The following is a 13,862-nucleotide window of genomic DNA, read 5'->3' as shown; positions in this document are numbered from 1 at the left end:
AACCCAGCCTAACTTAACCTCGGGTTTGGGAGCGCGGGAAAATATTACGTCACTGATAATTCGTCGAAAAAACATGGTCTGACAGGAGAATCAAACAAAGAGGATTCACTCTCTTTCGACTGAACGGTAGGCGGTTACTTCCAATGAGCGATGATGAATTCCGATGAGAGGATCGTCGTCCTGGTCGATATGGACTGTTTTTTCTGCCAAGTCGAAGTTAAACTTCAACCCGACCTAAGGGGGAAACCTTTGGCTGTGGTGCAGTACAACGTTTGGGGTTCTGGAGGGTATGTCAGACTCCAAAATGTTTATTTTTTTTCCGCGAAGACAACTATCTTTGATTTTGATACATCAAGGTTTCTCCAAAGCTCAGCCTATTTTCACCTTCATCTAACAGATTGTTTATGTTCTGACGTTCTTCTCTCTCAACAGCATTATAGCCGTCAACTATGAGGCACGTGACCATGGAGTCAGCAGACACATGCGGCCTGATGAAGCCAAGAAAAAATGCCCCGAGTTGCTCCTGGCTACTGTTCCTGGAGTCAGAGGCAAGGCGGATACATCCAGGTATGTCGATCAATGTTTGACTTTGGTCATGATTGCAAGCTTTTTCAATTCTGTTTAAAACTCGCTTTCTATGATGAACGCCTTCTATTGTAGGTACAGAATTGCCGGGCGGGAAGTTGTCGAAGTATTGAGAAAGCATAGTAAAGTGGTAGAACGTGCGAGCGTTGACGAAGCTTACTTGGATATCACAGAACTTGTTAATCAGGAAATGCTTTCAAGCCAGATGTCTGCGGCGAAGATGGTGGAATGTCTTCCGAACACATTTGTCATCGGATATTCAATTGTTGGAAATAATGACGAAGGTAAACATTTTGATTGATTTTTTGATTCCAATCTAACTTCTTGTTATCAATGCGAACGTTCAATAGTACAATGATTATAGCCCACAGACGTGAAGGGATCGAAAAGTGGGCAAATGCGGCATACGGGGAATTGGGGGATATTCAGTCTCAAAAGCTAGCTGTAGCTGGTACTATAATCGAGCGAATAAGAGCTGATATATATGAGACCACAGGGTACAGGTGCTCTGCAGGCATATCTTATAACAAGGTGCCTGAATTTATCACATTTCGCAGTTTTGTGATGTGTTGAGATCAGTTCGTTGCATCAAATCACTCAGCAAATCAACATTTTGTTTGTGTCTTACAGATTTTGGCCAAACTTGCGTGTGGCTTGCATAAACCTAATCGGCAAACCATCTTACCCTTAGCCGGTGTTCCGTCCCTTTTTCAAACGCTACCTGTAAAAAAAGTGCGAAACCTTGGTGGGAAATTTGGCGATGTTGTCATTGAGTCTCTTGGCTGTAATGTAATGGCAGATTTACTGTCCTACTCATTGAAGGATCTGCAAACACGATTTGATGATAAAACCGGGTATGCTTACTCGTTATCTGTTTGTACGATTCATAATGTGCAACTTTAATTTGATAGTTTTTAATGAATGAATAATTCATTTCAGATTATGGCTTTACAACATTGCTCGTGGAATGGATAACGAACCGGTTACCAGCAGACTTATATCAAAATCTATAGGCAGCTGTAAAAACTTTCCAGGGAAACGAGCAATTGTGGCAAAGGAAACGGTGAGTTTTCTTTTCTCTTGAGAAAGAAAAAAAGTTAAGAAATCCAGATTGCCTCTTACTATACGTAATTTTTACTATTATTAAGAATGCGTAATACATAACAATATAATGTGAAAAATAATGGTCTTCTGTTACAGCTGGATCATTGGGTGACTCAGTTGTCTTTGGAAATGGCTGAACGATTGGATCAAGATGCTGAAGAGAATAATCGTAAGGCAACATTACTCACAGTTAGTTATCACTATTACAAGGACAATAAAACTATAAGTCAATCTCGCTCTTGTCGATTGTCTTCGTACAAAGCTGAGACAATATCGAAGGGTTGTTTAGATATTATAATTAAATTTGCAAAGTATCCAATAGTATTTATTGGTATGTCGGCAAGCAAATTTATTGATATTGACAAAGAGATATCCACTTTTCGAAGCTTCTTTACGGCGAATACTAACGCGACCATTGCAACTGACGAAGTATTAGCAAGCCCCACAACTTCGACATTAGACAAATGCAATTCTCCTTCGAAATCTGAGCCCTTGGAAATCGAATCTGAAGGAGAATCAAACGTAGTTGTAGACAATGTTTCTAAATTTTTTGATTCCGGGGATGTAAGAACACAGTCTCCAGTCAGAAAGGACGGCATAAATACTGCATCTACTAGTGTTGTGAAACCAGAGAGCAATCAAGCTATCAAATCACCAATGTCGTTTCTGAGGAGCCAGAATACAAAACTGAAACCTGACAACTTTAAAAAATCGTTTTTCATGAATATTCTTAATGCAAATAAAAACGGGCCACAAGACGCGGCTCTGCCAGGTAATCAAGCTGATGCTCCTGAGGGTCAAGTAAAATTTAGTGTTGAAAATGGGACAGTCGTAAAAATTCAGAAATTACCGTGTACAAACGCTGATCAAAATGTGCCTACTCATCAACCTAATTTGAATAATGAACCAGTGAGTGTAAAGTTGCTAATGCAAAATCAAGACTTGAAAGGTATCAACAGTGACGAAACTGCGCATCCAAAGCATCTTGCCGTACTTAACTTGAAAAATAATGACCCAGAATCTGGAAATACCATTGTTCTTCCTGTGAATTCAAATGATGCAAAAGAGACTCCGGAAAAAATTGATGACAATACAATAAAACTACAGGATATATTCCCAGATTTGGATAATCTTGACGAAAGCATCGTGGCGGTTTTACCATCAAGACTACGAAATGAAGCGAATTTAATATTACAAAGTCGAAAGAAAAAGGACTCTGAAAGTAAAGTAAATACAGTGAAATCTGTACAGCAGAAAGTTAATGATCACAAGCGCTCTCGTGCAAAATCTGCTGTCCAACCGAAGATCAACAAAATAGACACCTTTTTCAACAATGAAACGAAATTGGCTGATAGTTCTGGCGGTGAGGAGTTGGTGGAAAAATGTCCAGAATGCGATAAATTAATTCCACTGCGCGAGTACTTGGAGCACTCCGATTTTCACGTTGCGCGAAACTTGTCCAAAGAATTAAATAAGTCTGTTGCTCGGCCCACGGTAGCTACTCCAGAAAATGATAAGTTGAATGGCAAACCATCTGTGAAGAGAAAACGTAACAAACCCGAAACGCGAGAGTCAGAAAAGCGGTCTAAAAGTATAGCCGCGTTTTTTACGTGAGAAATACTCGCCAGAATTGGATGTAAATATGTGTAGTTTTAAAATATTTTTAATACCAAATGAATAATTTGTATGGTGCCATGTAGCGGGAGAAAAGAATCGGAAACCTCTTGTAGGAATGCAAAGTTATACATATATTACGTTAATCGCGATATACATTACAGAGCTGCTTTATAAGGTAATTGAAATAAATAACAATTATGTTAATAAATACATTCTTATCCTAAATGCTCTTGGATCAGATCTTTACTGCAAACAGAGGTTCAATCCACTTTTACTTAGAGTCAAACTCTGGTGTCCAAATATGCCTCAAAATAAGTGCAGAGTGGACCTCAAATTTCAGAGCAAAGTACCGATTAACTGATATTTCTTAACTTGGGTTGACCACAAAATACTTTTTAACACTTTTGCCGAAGGAATGATCAACGATATTTTTTAATGATTCCATGTGAATATTTTGGTTCAGGTTAAATGGGAAATAAAATATCGTGTGATGAAATACAGAGATGAAGGTAATGCATTAACAGTCTTACTTTGCGGGGTTTACAGGATTCATGAGACAGCGATTCTGTAACATTTACTCTCTCTGAAGCTGCGCGGGAACTGTGCTGTCTCTATTTATAAAGATTCTAAAGGCTTGAAAACACCATTCCCATTTCCAAAACCAAATCTCATTCGATGCCTCAAAACCAACATAGGATTCACTCAAATTCCAAAACGCTATGTGCTGTATGTTGTTGAAACCGTAAGCATATTACAAAACGCGATTTCGAGCAAACGTGATGAACAAATTCACTATGAATCAGGATGAAATGCAGCACAAATAAATTGATACAAGCTTTGCACCTGTAAAGAACCAACCTTAACAACCATGAGGCGTCTGATCAAACATAAAGAACCGCAAACTAAATAAAATTAACAAAAGAGATCTCACGAAATAGCAAAATATAAATTTAACGATTTAAGTTTAACTCGAATTTTAATCTGGTACGTTATAACATCTATTTTAGACGTTGCCGTTTTTTTTTTCTCGCAACTGTCTTAATAGTGCTGTCCACCTCGACCTGTTCCGCGATTAGAATTCCCTCGTTGATAGCCACTTGTACCTCGGTCTCCGCCCCATCCTCCTTGCACTCTACCTCTTCCACCGCCTCTGTGATACTCTCCACCTCCTTGATTATGACCACGGTAATCACCACGACTTTCATACTGTGGTTGCTGTTGCTGATATTGCTGCTGCGATTGAAACCTGTCTTGGTTTTGGCCAAAATTTTTCGAAGCATCTTTGTGGTCCCGATATCCACCGCCACCGCCACCTCCACCTCTGCCTCCTCTGAAAAATATTTTCAAACGATATTCAATTCATGTGCTTAAACAAGTATCACGAAGTCACAGAACCCCAATCCATGAACAAAAATACTGTGAGATCGCGTTTTACCTGGACGAATTCGGCCCAGCAACGCGATCTTTTTGCCAAGATGGCATTTCGGGTGGAGGTGGTTGCTGGTCGCAAGGTCTTCCTCCACGATCTGGCACTGCCCCAATAATGACTTGGTTGACTTGGCTCCTGGTATTTTTTCGTACAGTAGCATTGCTGGTCTTTTCAACTATGGCTAAATCTCGTCTTGCGGCAAGTAAATCAGCAATACAAACACTTGGCTCGGGAGACATGATATTCCGTTTTTGTTTGTAGGATGCGTTGACCTGATCTTCCTTTGACCTTATATTCTCTGACCACTGTAAAATTAAGATTGTTATTAGTTTATTCCAAAATAAGATAATTTCATCAAATTTACTAGAATTTTGTGAGACGTTATTTAATGCTTTACCAAAAAAGATTGCACCGTGACATCCAATCTTTTGAGTAACATTTCCCTTCTGGTTTTATACTCGTTCTTGAATTCTTCTTGGAGTTCATTCAGCCGTTCCCATTGGTCGTTCGATAGCTCGCCCACAAATAAAGGCGTATCGAGTAGATCAGGGGGAGCCTGAGCCACAACTTCCTTCAACTTAGTAGTTAGTTTTGTGAACAGCATTTGTGCACTTATGTTATCTGGAGGTTTTTGAAACTTCAATGCCAACAACATGTTTTTTAGATGTCTGGCTGTGTCGCTTTCGTTCTGAAAGGAAAAATAAAGAATGGCAACATGACAGTTATCCAATTAAGACGGAGCAGAATTCACTATCGATAGATTCAACTAGACGTTGATAACAATTACAACACTTACAATTGTTACTTCCATCTGTTGATCCGTGTCAGATTTAAATGATCCTAATATCTTGCTAGTCATCAGCTCGGTTACCAGATAATCTAGTAAAACAAGTCTGTCGTACTTTGTACTCAGTCTCTGATTCACAGCACCGCCAATGAGGTTTTGATTCGCGCATCCTAATTCCTTGAGAAATGAACTTAATTCGAGCAGAAAATGGCTCGAATCTTCTGGCGTGGTTATAGCGTTTACGGAGTCATCCACCTCTCCAAATGCAGACAATTCTTCTGCCAGCCACGCCACCAACTTAGTGAACTCCACTGACTTTGGGCCATCTTTCAAAGCTTTGGACAACTCATTCGCGTCAGATAGAGCCCCGCTATACCTGCGGAATCAAGCACAAAATCCTCGTTACAAACTTGCTGATTATCTTACAAATAACGTTGTGAACGTTACTTTAATTCGGAGCTTCAAGTTTGGGTATCTTTTTCGGCTATATGATTATCCAATAATTTTTTTTATAACTTTGAACATCCTCATAGCTTCGAACATATTAGGCTAATTTTCTGAGGAAACTCAGTAGCTTTGTTTCCTTACTCAAAAAAGTAGTCTAAAATATTCCACATGTGAAGTTAGTAATCGGCAATGCTTTGCATCAGCCGGTAACTGTTGTAACCTATAAAACTTGCCCACATACCCAATGTCTTGCAGATTCTGTAACAAATCGGTTTCCATTGGCACTAGCCGTTTGATTTAAACGGAACTTTCAGGAGAAATGTTAATCAATCAATCGGTTTAAGTTCATGCGAGGAAAGTACAAAATTCCGTGTCCGCTGTCGGAACTGTCGACTGTCGAATAAGCACACTGTGCAAAGCTGCTGTAGAGCTTTTCTAATCTCCAATGGCCCCCGTTTTATGTTACATGCCATCCCCACCATTGAACAAATTCACTACATCGGAAATCCCTCGATTCGGTGAAATTAGAAATAGACTGAACTCGACGACTCGATAATACATGATTTTCAAATGGAATTATCTGCTAATCCAATCGAACGTTCTAGAAACAATCGAGCATCAAGATGTGTATTTAATCATTTAATATTTAACGTTGGTAAACAGACATGTTGATGATGAGTTGTGAACAATATGGCATGGCTAAAAGATGTGACTTTATACATTAGTTTGTACTGAATACGTAGAAATAAAATTATTTCGTGTTTCTTATAATAGCTCAAAGGAAAACAACGAAGAGACCAAAAATTCGTGGAAGTCTCAAACGGATAGTAGATGGATCAACTCGATCACGTTAAGACTTGAATTAAATATGGGTAACTATTCTGACAAAAGCAATAATAATTGGAAACAAATCGTAGAGTATTAATACAATCGATAATTCTCACGATCGAGAACCAGAATAATGCAAGCAAGTTTAGATCTCAATAAATGATTCCAATGTAACACAGAAATTCAAATGAAACTGTTTCTTTGAAGGACTACGATTATTTTTTAACTTGAAACTGCAAGAGGTTCGAACTCAGCTGATAGATTATCTGTTGCAACAACCTTTGCGTAGCATAATCAAGATCGCACAAAGTTTAAGTTTATGTTTTTCATGCGACAACTCGCTAACTCGGAAATGAAATTAACCAGGATTTAACAGATAGTTTTATTGAAAAAAATCTAATGACCTAATTGTGTATAAAAAAATATAACTAGACATACATATATGCTCAAGATTCTGCTAGACTTTGATAGGCCACAAATAACATCTTAGTAAGATTGCGCTATTCATTGGCAGTATTAATTAAAGTTTCACGGTATACGAGATCAAAATCTTTAAGATTTTCCAAGGGTGGATTGTATTTGTGCCTTTCGCATTGAGATTCAGGAATTGGTAGCTGCATTCTAAGTTTTTCCGATTGCTGGATGAATTCTGTTATCTGGTCATCCAAATTTGGTACAACGGTGTTATCTTTAATCTCCCTGCTCGCATTGTTTATCGCGTCCTCGCAGGCCTTGAATCTTTTTTGAAGTTCGAGTTCTTGGCGTAGAGCGGCGTTGAACATTGTGACCTATCAAAAATCACCCTCGATTAAATGAAACAAAGGGTACAATTTAAATTTATAACGAGTATAGGTTTTCCAAGTGGTATTTTACATGGAAACATTTTCATGAAATTTATTCTGACCCCTTCGGCTCTCTTTTGGAGATTCTCCATCTTGGTCTTCAGTTCTTCGAATTCATCTTCGCTGACCTGAACAGCTTGACCTTTATCCTCGTCTAATAAAACGTTGTCAGGAATTGCAATGAATTGTCGTACAATGTTCTGCAAAACAATGTCAGGTTCACAGTACAATTGTCAACAATCGCGGATGAAGAGGTGGCGATAATCTAAGACCAAGATGACCTGGATTTTTAACGTTTGTTAAATTTCTTAGAAGATGGAACTAAAGACACTGTAGAGGAATAATTACATTCAATGATTCCATGTGAGATTCAGCTCTGTTTTCATAAGTCTGAACCAAATCTTTAGCCTCTGTTCTGAGAACAGAAAGCTCCTCACTGCCCAGTTTATATTTACTTTCAATGGATTTGCTCAGATTCTGACAGACCGACCGTACCTCTTCCTTTATTATATTCTTTACTGAAACGATTACAATGCCAATGTTTCAACATGTAGAAGCGAGCCTGACAAGCATAGGAATGTGAAAGATTTAGATCGCGCTGATAATAACAGTAAAAACAGACTTGAAAGGTCGCATAAGAGTCTGACGTTATCTGCCGTACGTGAAACGGAACATGAGTAGAAACAAGTTGTCGAAAAAGTATAACAGATTAGAAAAAGAAATTGGCGAGGAGACTGAACGGATTGCAATCAGAACGGAAATACAGATGAGAAATAGGGTTTCAGTTGGCGGTTGATACGCGAAACGTGGGAATAAAGGCAGGATTTTCGGTTGGCGTGATGACGCGCGTTGATAGCGTCACAATCGTTGGACGAGTGTGACTCTAGTCATGATTTAAATCCACATGAAACCAGAGCACATTCGCCCGACGACTGCAACATCGATTCGTTCCGGGATAAGGCCGATAAAGCCTGAAAGCATTGACAAAGGAATTGATGGAAGTGACGTTGTCCTCTTACTGCCATCGTACGCAGCCCGGGAGTGAAAGCCAAAGAGCTGCATCTCGTACTCCTCTCGTTTCCGTAGCTTCATCTCCTCCGACGCCATAACTCTCCAGATTTATCTCAAAATTCACGCGCGGCGTGAAACAGCCGTGTTTTAATACGCCCTCGATTACTTCGCAGGATTTTACTCGACCGCGAGACTATTTTATCCCCGAGATTTCCTCCTCCGTTCCTTTTCCTCGATCGCTGATTGACGTCCGTTGACAAGTGAATATGGCGTCTCTGTCCCTGCCTCGGCGTCCCTCGGTCCTCACGAAATTCCACGGCTTGACGTCCGTCCGCGTTCCGAATAAAAAATACCAACCGGAAAACTGGCCCTCGTCGGCGACGTCGACAACTATCCTCTTCGATGATTTGATTCGCTGCTTGGAGCGTCTGAACGCTCTTCAACCAATAGCAACAGCTGATACTCCCTCGAGGGGGTTCCGCTGTTGCGAGATTGTTTCAGATTGTTGTTTCGTACAAATCAAAAGAGAGCTGGAGTATCGTAATTACATTGGAAGAAATTCGACGTTGGTCCTAGATTGTAAAGAGACACGATGAAATATTTCCAAGTAGTATATTTAACATTATTACTATTATGTAATAAGAATGCGTACAGTAATGAGGACAGCAATTGGTACTCTAGATCGTAAATTACAATTTATCCATGTGAAAAGATTGAATTTTGCTCTCTTGGATGGGTACAAAAAAGCACGCGTAATGCGTAATAAAATTACATAATTGAAGCCGATCAGATTAGTGTTTTCTGCGTTTGTCGCGATCGTCCCTTCGTTGATCTCGGTCATCCTTGCGTTTTGTTGTAGTAGTTGTACTGCTACTGGCGCGTTTAGCTTGGGTCAAGAACTGATCAAGACCGAACGGATCTTCTTCGTCCTTTTCAAACTGCACAGGACCAGATCGCGTCGCGAACCTATCGGTTCCGCTGAATTCCTTGTCAGGAACGAATCTGAAGATAGAAGGAAATTTACGCATGATTTACCGCCCATTATGCTCTACGATGATCAGCCGAAAATTAGATCGTTGATTAATTATACGCACCTATTTGTCTTAACAAGTTTCTCCAGATCATCACCGTAATTATCCTTGTCAATATTTTTGCTAGGTCGATATATGTGTGATCCGATTGAGCTGGAGTCCCTCCAGGGTTTGTCATAGACGTTGTACTCATCCTCGTGGCCGTAGCCGCTGTCCATTCCCTTAGTTGTATTAAATAGTCGCTGATCAAACTGAGCCTCTCCGGAATTGGGAACATACTTTGCCGGCAATCCCAGCGCGATTTGTTCGCTTATATCACGTTCGCGTTCGCGTTGCAGTCTCGAACGCTTGTCAGGAGCGGCACGAGCCAAGTTACGATCTCGCGCTCTATCTTTGTGACGTTCTTGACGTAATTGATCACGCTCTCGCGATTCCCCAGCCTTATCTGAAACCAAACGATGTTTATTCGCACCATTTTGTCGCATGTATAATATTTTCTCCTAATTGTTTACTCGACTTACCAAGCGCTGCAGCAGACTTTATTCCAGCTCGTTCCTCCCTAGCCTTTTGCGCGAGCTGACGTAGATTGTCTTCCTTCTTTTCCTTTTCTTTCTGTGCTAATTTCCTTTCCAACTGTGCGCGCATTTCCACTGCTTCACGGGCTTTTCTGTCTGCAATGTAAAGAGCTTCGGCCAGTTTGGCAAAATTCTCGTTTATGTGGACTTGTTGCAAGCCACGACCGTCGGCAGCTAGACGTTTATCAAGGGGGATGGTGTAACCCTGTGAGATGATGAATTGATCGTTATTAACGACGAAAATCGGTGAAATTCTGTCTTAATCACCTTGGCGTTCTTCCAATTACTAATGCAGGGAGGAATCTTCCATTCCTTTTGCTCTTTAACGGTAACTTTTCTCGTTGGGGAATGCATAACGGGAGCAGGTGGTGACGGAGGTCCGCGAGGAATCTTTTTGTTAATTCTAAAATCAAAAAATTTGTTCCTCATGTACTAGTGTCGGCGAGTTGCGTGGATATCGAAGAAAAACTCACTTAAATTTCGGTGGTTCTATGGGATCGACTTGTGCCTCTACCATTCTAATCACCCTCTGCTTAGCACCCGAGTTGAACGACTGTCCCTGCTGTGACGGGGTGTAACGAATATATTGAGCAGGTCCCTGCTTTTCTGCGCACCGAACTGGCATAGCAGCTGCTATTTTTGATTCAGTTATTTTCTCAAGAGCTTTTCGTGTCTTTTCAGTGATTTCGTCTATATCCTCGCCGGATGGACGCTGTAGTGCGGGATCATCTTCGGTCGTTATTTCAGAGGGAAGAAGGTCGCTCAGTTTGGTATAGACAATCTGTGAAGGAAGGAATGAATGCCAATAAATCAATGTATCACCAAAAATACTTCCAATACCACGTTCAGCTTTACCTTATCTTTGGAGTGACCTTGTCTAGCGATCATGTCGTACTTTACTTTTCCTTGCGCATCAAGCTGCACAGCAAGTGCATTGCTGGTAGCTTCCTTCCCTTTCATGCCCATGCTCAATGGGTACTGAGCGACCTGGATCTCCGGAAACGCTCCTCCGTCTCCGAAGTCCTATGAATATCATTATTTTGTTATCTTTATTTTTGCTTCATTAGGCAAATGAAGTTTCGGAAATAATAACCAGTTTTCTTACCTCTGCAGTGCGCGGTACCCATCCTTTTCTTTGCCCGTAGGGCGGAGCTGTTACCACAGCCTTGACAAGAGCGGAGACAGGTCTCTGTCGGAGCTTCTGTTCCCTTGCTTCATCTTCCCGATCCCAAACAGCCTGGGTTGGTGCAGGTAGCAAGCTAGGTTAAAAAGTTGGGGATTTTTTATTAGAGGATTTGAAAGCGATGATGCATTCAATAGATAGATTGAGCGCGAAATGTTGTAATCACTAGTTGCAACACAGAGGCTTTGATGTGAGGGCCAAAGCTTGTTGACAGTAATAATGAAACAGCAGCTCACCTTGTCAGCGACATTTTGTTCATTCAATCTTGATTCTTGAACGACACACACAAAGCGTTCATAAAGTCGCATCAGCCGATGATGAAACGAGGATTACCCATTTGTTGCCTTTGGCCTGTTTTTTACGTTGAAGTAAGACTGAAACGACAGTTCTCTACAATCGAGGTGACTTTTTATAGTGGTAGTACTATCCGATTTCTGATAATTGAGGTCTAACGTAATGCCACAGATCCTCGGAATCCTGATCACAGTGGCACCTGGTGGGCAGTGGATGAAATCTGCGGGGTACGTCGATCATAGACTAGATGATTACTAGATCGCGGATCAACCCATAGACAGGCCATAGACTTGATCGTGGGCTTGATCCAACCACGTCGACGACGAAATTTGACAGCCCGGAAAGAGGTTACGGGGATCGGCGATGTTGCGGGTTTGACTACATTTAAATAATCGACGATATTATGGCCGGTAACCTTAGTGACATATCGAATGAATCGAATGAAAAAACTCCTACCAATCCACGATTGGCATTATACAAAAATCTGACAAGAACAAATAACTACAGAGACGATTCGCGACAGGAGATTCGTCGACAACGTTTACTCTGGGAGCAAAAAAAGTAAGTTCTGTTATTAGTTATGTATTTCGCGCTTGACGTTGTATTTTTGTTTCTTTACATTTGCCTACTCTTCAACTGTACATGACTACAATATATCTACAGAAATAGAGATGCTACCTTTGACTCGGGCCGAGCTCTTTTGGACGAAGCGTTACAGGGCAATGACTGCAACGACGAAGGAATGGAGGTGCAACAAGACGAGACCTGGCGGAGTCCCAGGCGGGTACAAAAGTATGCAAATCAGCTAATGATGTCTGAATGGATGTTGGAGATCCCTTCTGATCTCGCAGAAAAGTGGCTTATGGTTCCATGTCCCCAAGGGCGCAGGGTGCTCCTCATTGCGAGTAAGGTCTGTAATTTTTTGCTGGTGTTATGGTAGAAATTCGAAGAATTACAAAAGTAATCCTTGTACAGGGGATGACAGTAGCTTACAACAAAAGGGGCGTCAGACTCGGGAAATTCAGCTCGACTCTGCCAGGCGGCACTTATCAGGACTATAAGAATAGGTGTACAATACTCGACTGTATTTGGGACAAGGATACCAAAACCTATTACACCTTGGATGTCTTGGCTTGGTCTAATCAGGCACTGCTCGATTGCGACGTAACGTATACAGTGTTTAGAATTGGATTCGTTGTCACAACAAAAATTTGTAGTATTTGAAAATAGCATTTTATTGTCCTTGATGGACGAATATTTTATTCTTGTCGTGATGATTTATTATCCAACCCAGACTCTTGTTTGTGCACAACAAACTTCTTTGATTCCAGACAGAGTTCAGATTCTTTTGGCTGAAGACACGGCTGGAAGAAACACAAGGACTCACCGAGAGAGGAAGCTTGGTTAATAGCTATCCTATTCTCTCCCTGCCAAATTATCCCTGCGATTCTGATGCTGGCGCAATTTTAGAAAACTTATCATCACTCCCTCCCCTTGACGGATTACTCTTTTATCATAGAGAGGCGCATTATACGCATGGACGAACGCCCCTGGTTAACTGGTTGAAACCATTTATGTTGTCTGATGTATTTGGACTTCAATTTCCTCCAGACATTTACGAGAAGCCACCAGACTACGTCGATATCAAAAGCTACATTCGGAAGAAAACGACAACGCGGAGAAAAAATAAGGGAACTGATGATTTGGTAAACCTTTTTTTTCATCTGCTAATCAATGCTATTTCTATTCAGTTGTCTGACCTAATCGTCGATTTTTTATTTTTACTACTAGATGGAAATTACCAGTGCAGAAAATGTTGTTGAAATGGCCTGAACCTCGGCACATGAAAACTCTGAAGCATTATAACACAGGCAGTTTCAGCGTAGACATTTTACCCAGAAAGATTAATTTCATCACTGACAATTTTTGATAACATGATCCAGGTGTACATTAGACAAGCAGTGAACTGCACTTAGAGAAGGTAGAACTGACGATATTGCTACTTTATATGCGATTGACTGTTCAGTACAATGGACTAGGTTTATTTTACGAATAAATAACTGATAACATGATGCATGTTCTGCGATTCTTGTTGGATTGTCGGAATCATAAAAAAATACATCGCTCGT

General features: G+C 40.7%; 5 protein-coding genes across 6 annotated transcripts; 2 read left to right on the top strand and 3 right to left on the bottom strand.

Annotated features, from left to right (window-relative positions):
* The first annotated feature begins 18 nt into the window (after positions 1 to 18).
* On the top strand, positions 19 to 3,829 carry LOC124186774 (DNApol-eta). Its single transcript, XM_046578769.1, has 7 exons — positions 19 to 287; positions 433 to 567; positions 661 to 869; positions 950 to 1,116; positions 1,216 to 1,439; positions 1,525 to 1,648; positions 1,786 to 3,829. The coding sequence occupies exons 1-7, from the start codon at positions 151 to 153 to the stop codon at positions 3,301 to 3,303; spliced, it is 2,514 nt and encodes an 837-aa protein (XP_046434725.1). The 5' UTR covers positions 19 to 150; the 3' UTR covers positions 3,304 to 3,829.
* Positions 3,830 to 4,294: 465 nt separating this feature from the next.
* LOC124186781 (protein FAM98A) lies at positions 4,295 to 6,525 on the bottom strand. Its single transcript, XM_046578777.1, has 5 exons — positions 6,211 to 6,525; positions 5,532 to 5,898; positions 5,133 to 5,423; positions 4,742 to 5,040; positions 4,295 to 4,636 (listed from the first exon to the last, which is right to left on the bottom strand). Exons 1-5 carry the CDS (start codon positions 6,246 to 6,248, stop codon positions 4,345 to 4,347), a joined length of 1,287 nt encoding a protein of 428 aa, XP_046434733.1. The 5' UTR covers positions 6,249 to 6,525; the 3' UTR covers positions 4,295 to 4,344.
* A 199-nt stretch (positions 6,526 to 6,724) lies between these two features.
* Positions 6,725 to 13,860, top strand: LOC124186782 (snurportin-1). 2 transcript variants are annotated; one of them, XM_046578778.1, is made up of 6 exons: positions 6,725 to 6,841; positions 11,905 to 12,294; positions 12,397 to 12,643; positions 12,709 to 12,897; positions 13,065 to 13,439; positions 13,525 to 13,860. In XM_046578778.1, the coding sequence occupies exons 2-6, from the start codon at positions 12,137 to 12,139 to the stop codon at positions 13,564 to 13,566; spliced, it is 1,011 nt and encodes a 336-aa protein (XP_046434734.1). In that variant the 5' UTR covers positions 6,725 to 6,841; positions 11,905 to 12,136; the 3' UTR covers positions 13,567 to 13,860. The 2 variants fall into 2 exon arrangements, with proteins under 2 accessions (XP_046434734.1, XP_046434735.1); XM_046578779.1 differs by lacking the exon at positions 6,725 to 6,841 and having other exon boundaries at positions 12,162 to 12,298.
* On the bottom strand, positions 7,166 to 8,980 carry LOC124186784 (protein MIS12 homolog). The gene is made up of 4 exons (XM_046578781.1): positions 8,659 to 8,980; positions 7,988 to 8,157; positions 7,702 to 7,839; positions 7,166 to 7,585 (listed from the first exon to the last, which is right to left on the bottom strand). The coding sequence occupies exons 1-4, from the start codon at positions 8,744 to 8,746 to the stop codon at positions 7,298 to 7,300; spliced, it is 684 nt and encodes a 227-aa protein (XP_046434737.1). The 5' UTR covers positions 8,747 to 8,980; the 3' UTR covers positions 7,166 to 7,297.
* Positions 9,249 to 11,920, bottom strand: LOC124186780 (puff-specific protein Bx42). Its single transcript, XM_046578775.1, has 8 exons — positions 11,676 to 11,920; positions 11,362 to 11,515; positions 11,112 to 11,279; positions 10,730 to 11,037; positions 10,524 to 10,659; positions 10,203 to 10,461; positions 9,745 to 10,126; positions 9,249 to 9,652 (listed from the first exon to the last, which is right to left on the bottom strand). Exons 1-8 carry the CDS (start codon positions 11,696 to 11,698, stop codon positions 9,442 to 9,444), a joined length of 1,641 nt encoding a protein of 546 aa, XP_046434731.1. The 5' UTR covers positions 11,699 to 11,920; the 3' UTR covers positions 9,249 to 9,441.
* Positions 13,861 to 13,862: the final 2 nt, after the last annotated feature.

This window comes from Neodiprion fabricii, chromosome 7, assembly GCF_021155785.1.
Source record: "Neodiprion fabricii isolate iyNeoFabr1 chromosome 7, iyNeoFabr1.1, whole genome shotgun sequence".
Taxonomy (NCBI): Eukaryota; Metazoa; Arthropoda; class Insecta; order Hymenoptera; family Diprionidae; genus Neodiprion; species Neodiprion fabricii.
Note: the sequence above shows the minus strand (reverse complement) of the source record. Positions and strands in the feature narration are given on the sequence as shown.

What these genes read in the sequence shown, in the direction of transcription:
- LOC124186784 (XM_046578781.1), bottom strand. Translation starts at nt 8,746, where the DNA reads ATGGCGTCGGAGGAGATGAAGCTACGGAAACGAGAGGAGTACGAGATG. An exon ending in CCGGGCTGCGTACGATGGCA is followed by an intron (nt 8,158 to 8,658) that starts GTAAGAGGACAA and finishes TAATCGTTTCAG; the next exon opens with TAAAGAATATAATAAAGGAA. An exon ending in TCCAAAAGAGAGCCGAAGGG is followed by an intron (nt 7,586 to 7,701) that starts GTCAGAATAAAT and finishes GATTTTTGATAG; the next exon opens with GTCACAATGTTCAACGCCGC.
- LOC124186782 (XM_046578778.1), top strand. Translation starts at nt 12,137, where the DNA reads ATGGCCGGTAACCTTAGTGACATATCGAATGAATCGAATGAAAAAACT. An exon ending in AGGCACTGCTCGATTGCGAC is followed by an intron (nt 12,898 to 13,064) that starts GTAACGTATACA and finishes CTTTGATTCCAG; the next exon opens with ACAGAGTTCAGATTCTTTTG. An exon ending in ATAAGGGAACTGATGATTTG is followed by an intron (nt 13,440 to 13,524) that starts GTAAACCTTTTT and finishes TTTTACTACTAG; the next exon opens with ATGGAAATTACCAGTGCAGA.
- LOC124186774 (XM_046578769.1), top strand. Translation starts at nt 151, where the DNA reads ATGATGAATTCCGATGAGAGGATCGTCGTCCTGGTCGATATGGACTGT. An exon ending in TGTTGGAAATAATGACGAAG is followed by an intron (nt 870 to 949) that starts GTAAACATTTTG and finishes CAATGATTATAG; the next exon opens with CCCACAGACGTGAAGGGATC. An exon ending in CAATTGTGGCAAAGGAAACG is followed by an intron (nt 1,649 to 1,785) that starts GTGAGTTTTCTT and finishes CTTCTGTTACAG; the next exon opens with CTGGATCATTGGGTGACTCA.
- LOC124186781 (XM_046578777.1), bottom strand. Translation starts at nt 6,248, where the DNA reads ATGGAAACCGATTTGTTACAGAATCTGCAAGACATTGG. An exon ending in CAGAATCTGCAAGACATTGG is followed by an intron (nt 5,899 to 6,210) that starts GTATGTGGGCAA and finishes TTGATTCCGCAG; the next exon opens with GTATAGCGGGGCTCTATCTG. An exon ending in AACAGATGGAAGTAACAATT is followed by an intron (nt 5,424 to 5,531) that starts GTAAGTGTTGTA and finishes TTTTCCTTTCAG; the next exon opens with AACGAAAGCGACACAGCCAG.
- LOC124186780 (XM_046578775.1), bottom strand. Translation starts at nt 11,698, where the DNA reads ATGAACAAAATGTCGCTGACAAG. An exon ending in GTAATTGGAAGAACGCCAAG is followed by an intron (nt 10,462 to 10,523) that starts GTGATTAAGACA and finishes ATCATCTCACAG; the next exon opens with GGTTACACCATCCCCCTTGA. An exon ending in AAACTTGTTAAGACAAATAG is followed by an intron (nt 9,653 to 9,744) that starts GTGCGTATAATT and finishes TTCTATCTTCAG; the next exon opens with ATTCGTTCCTGACAAGGAAT.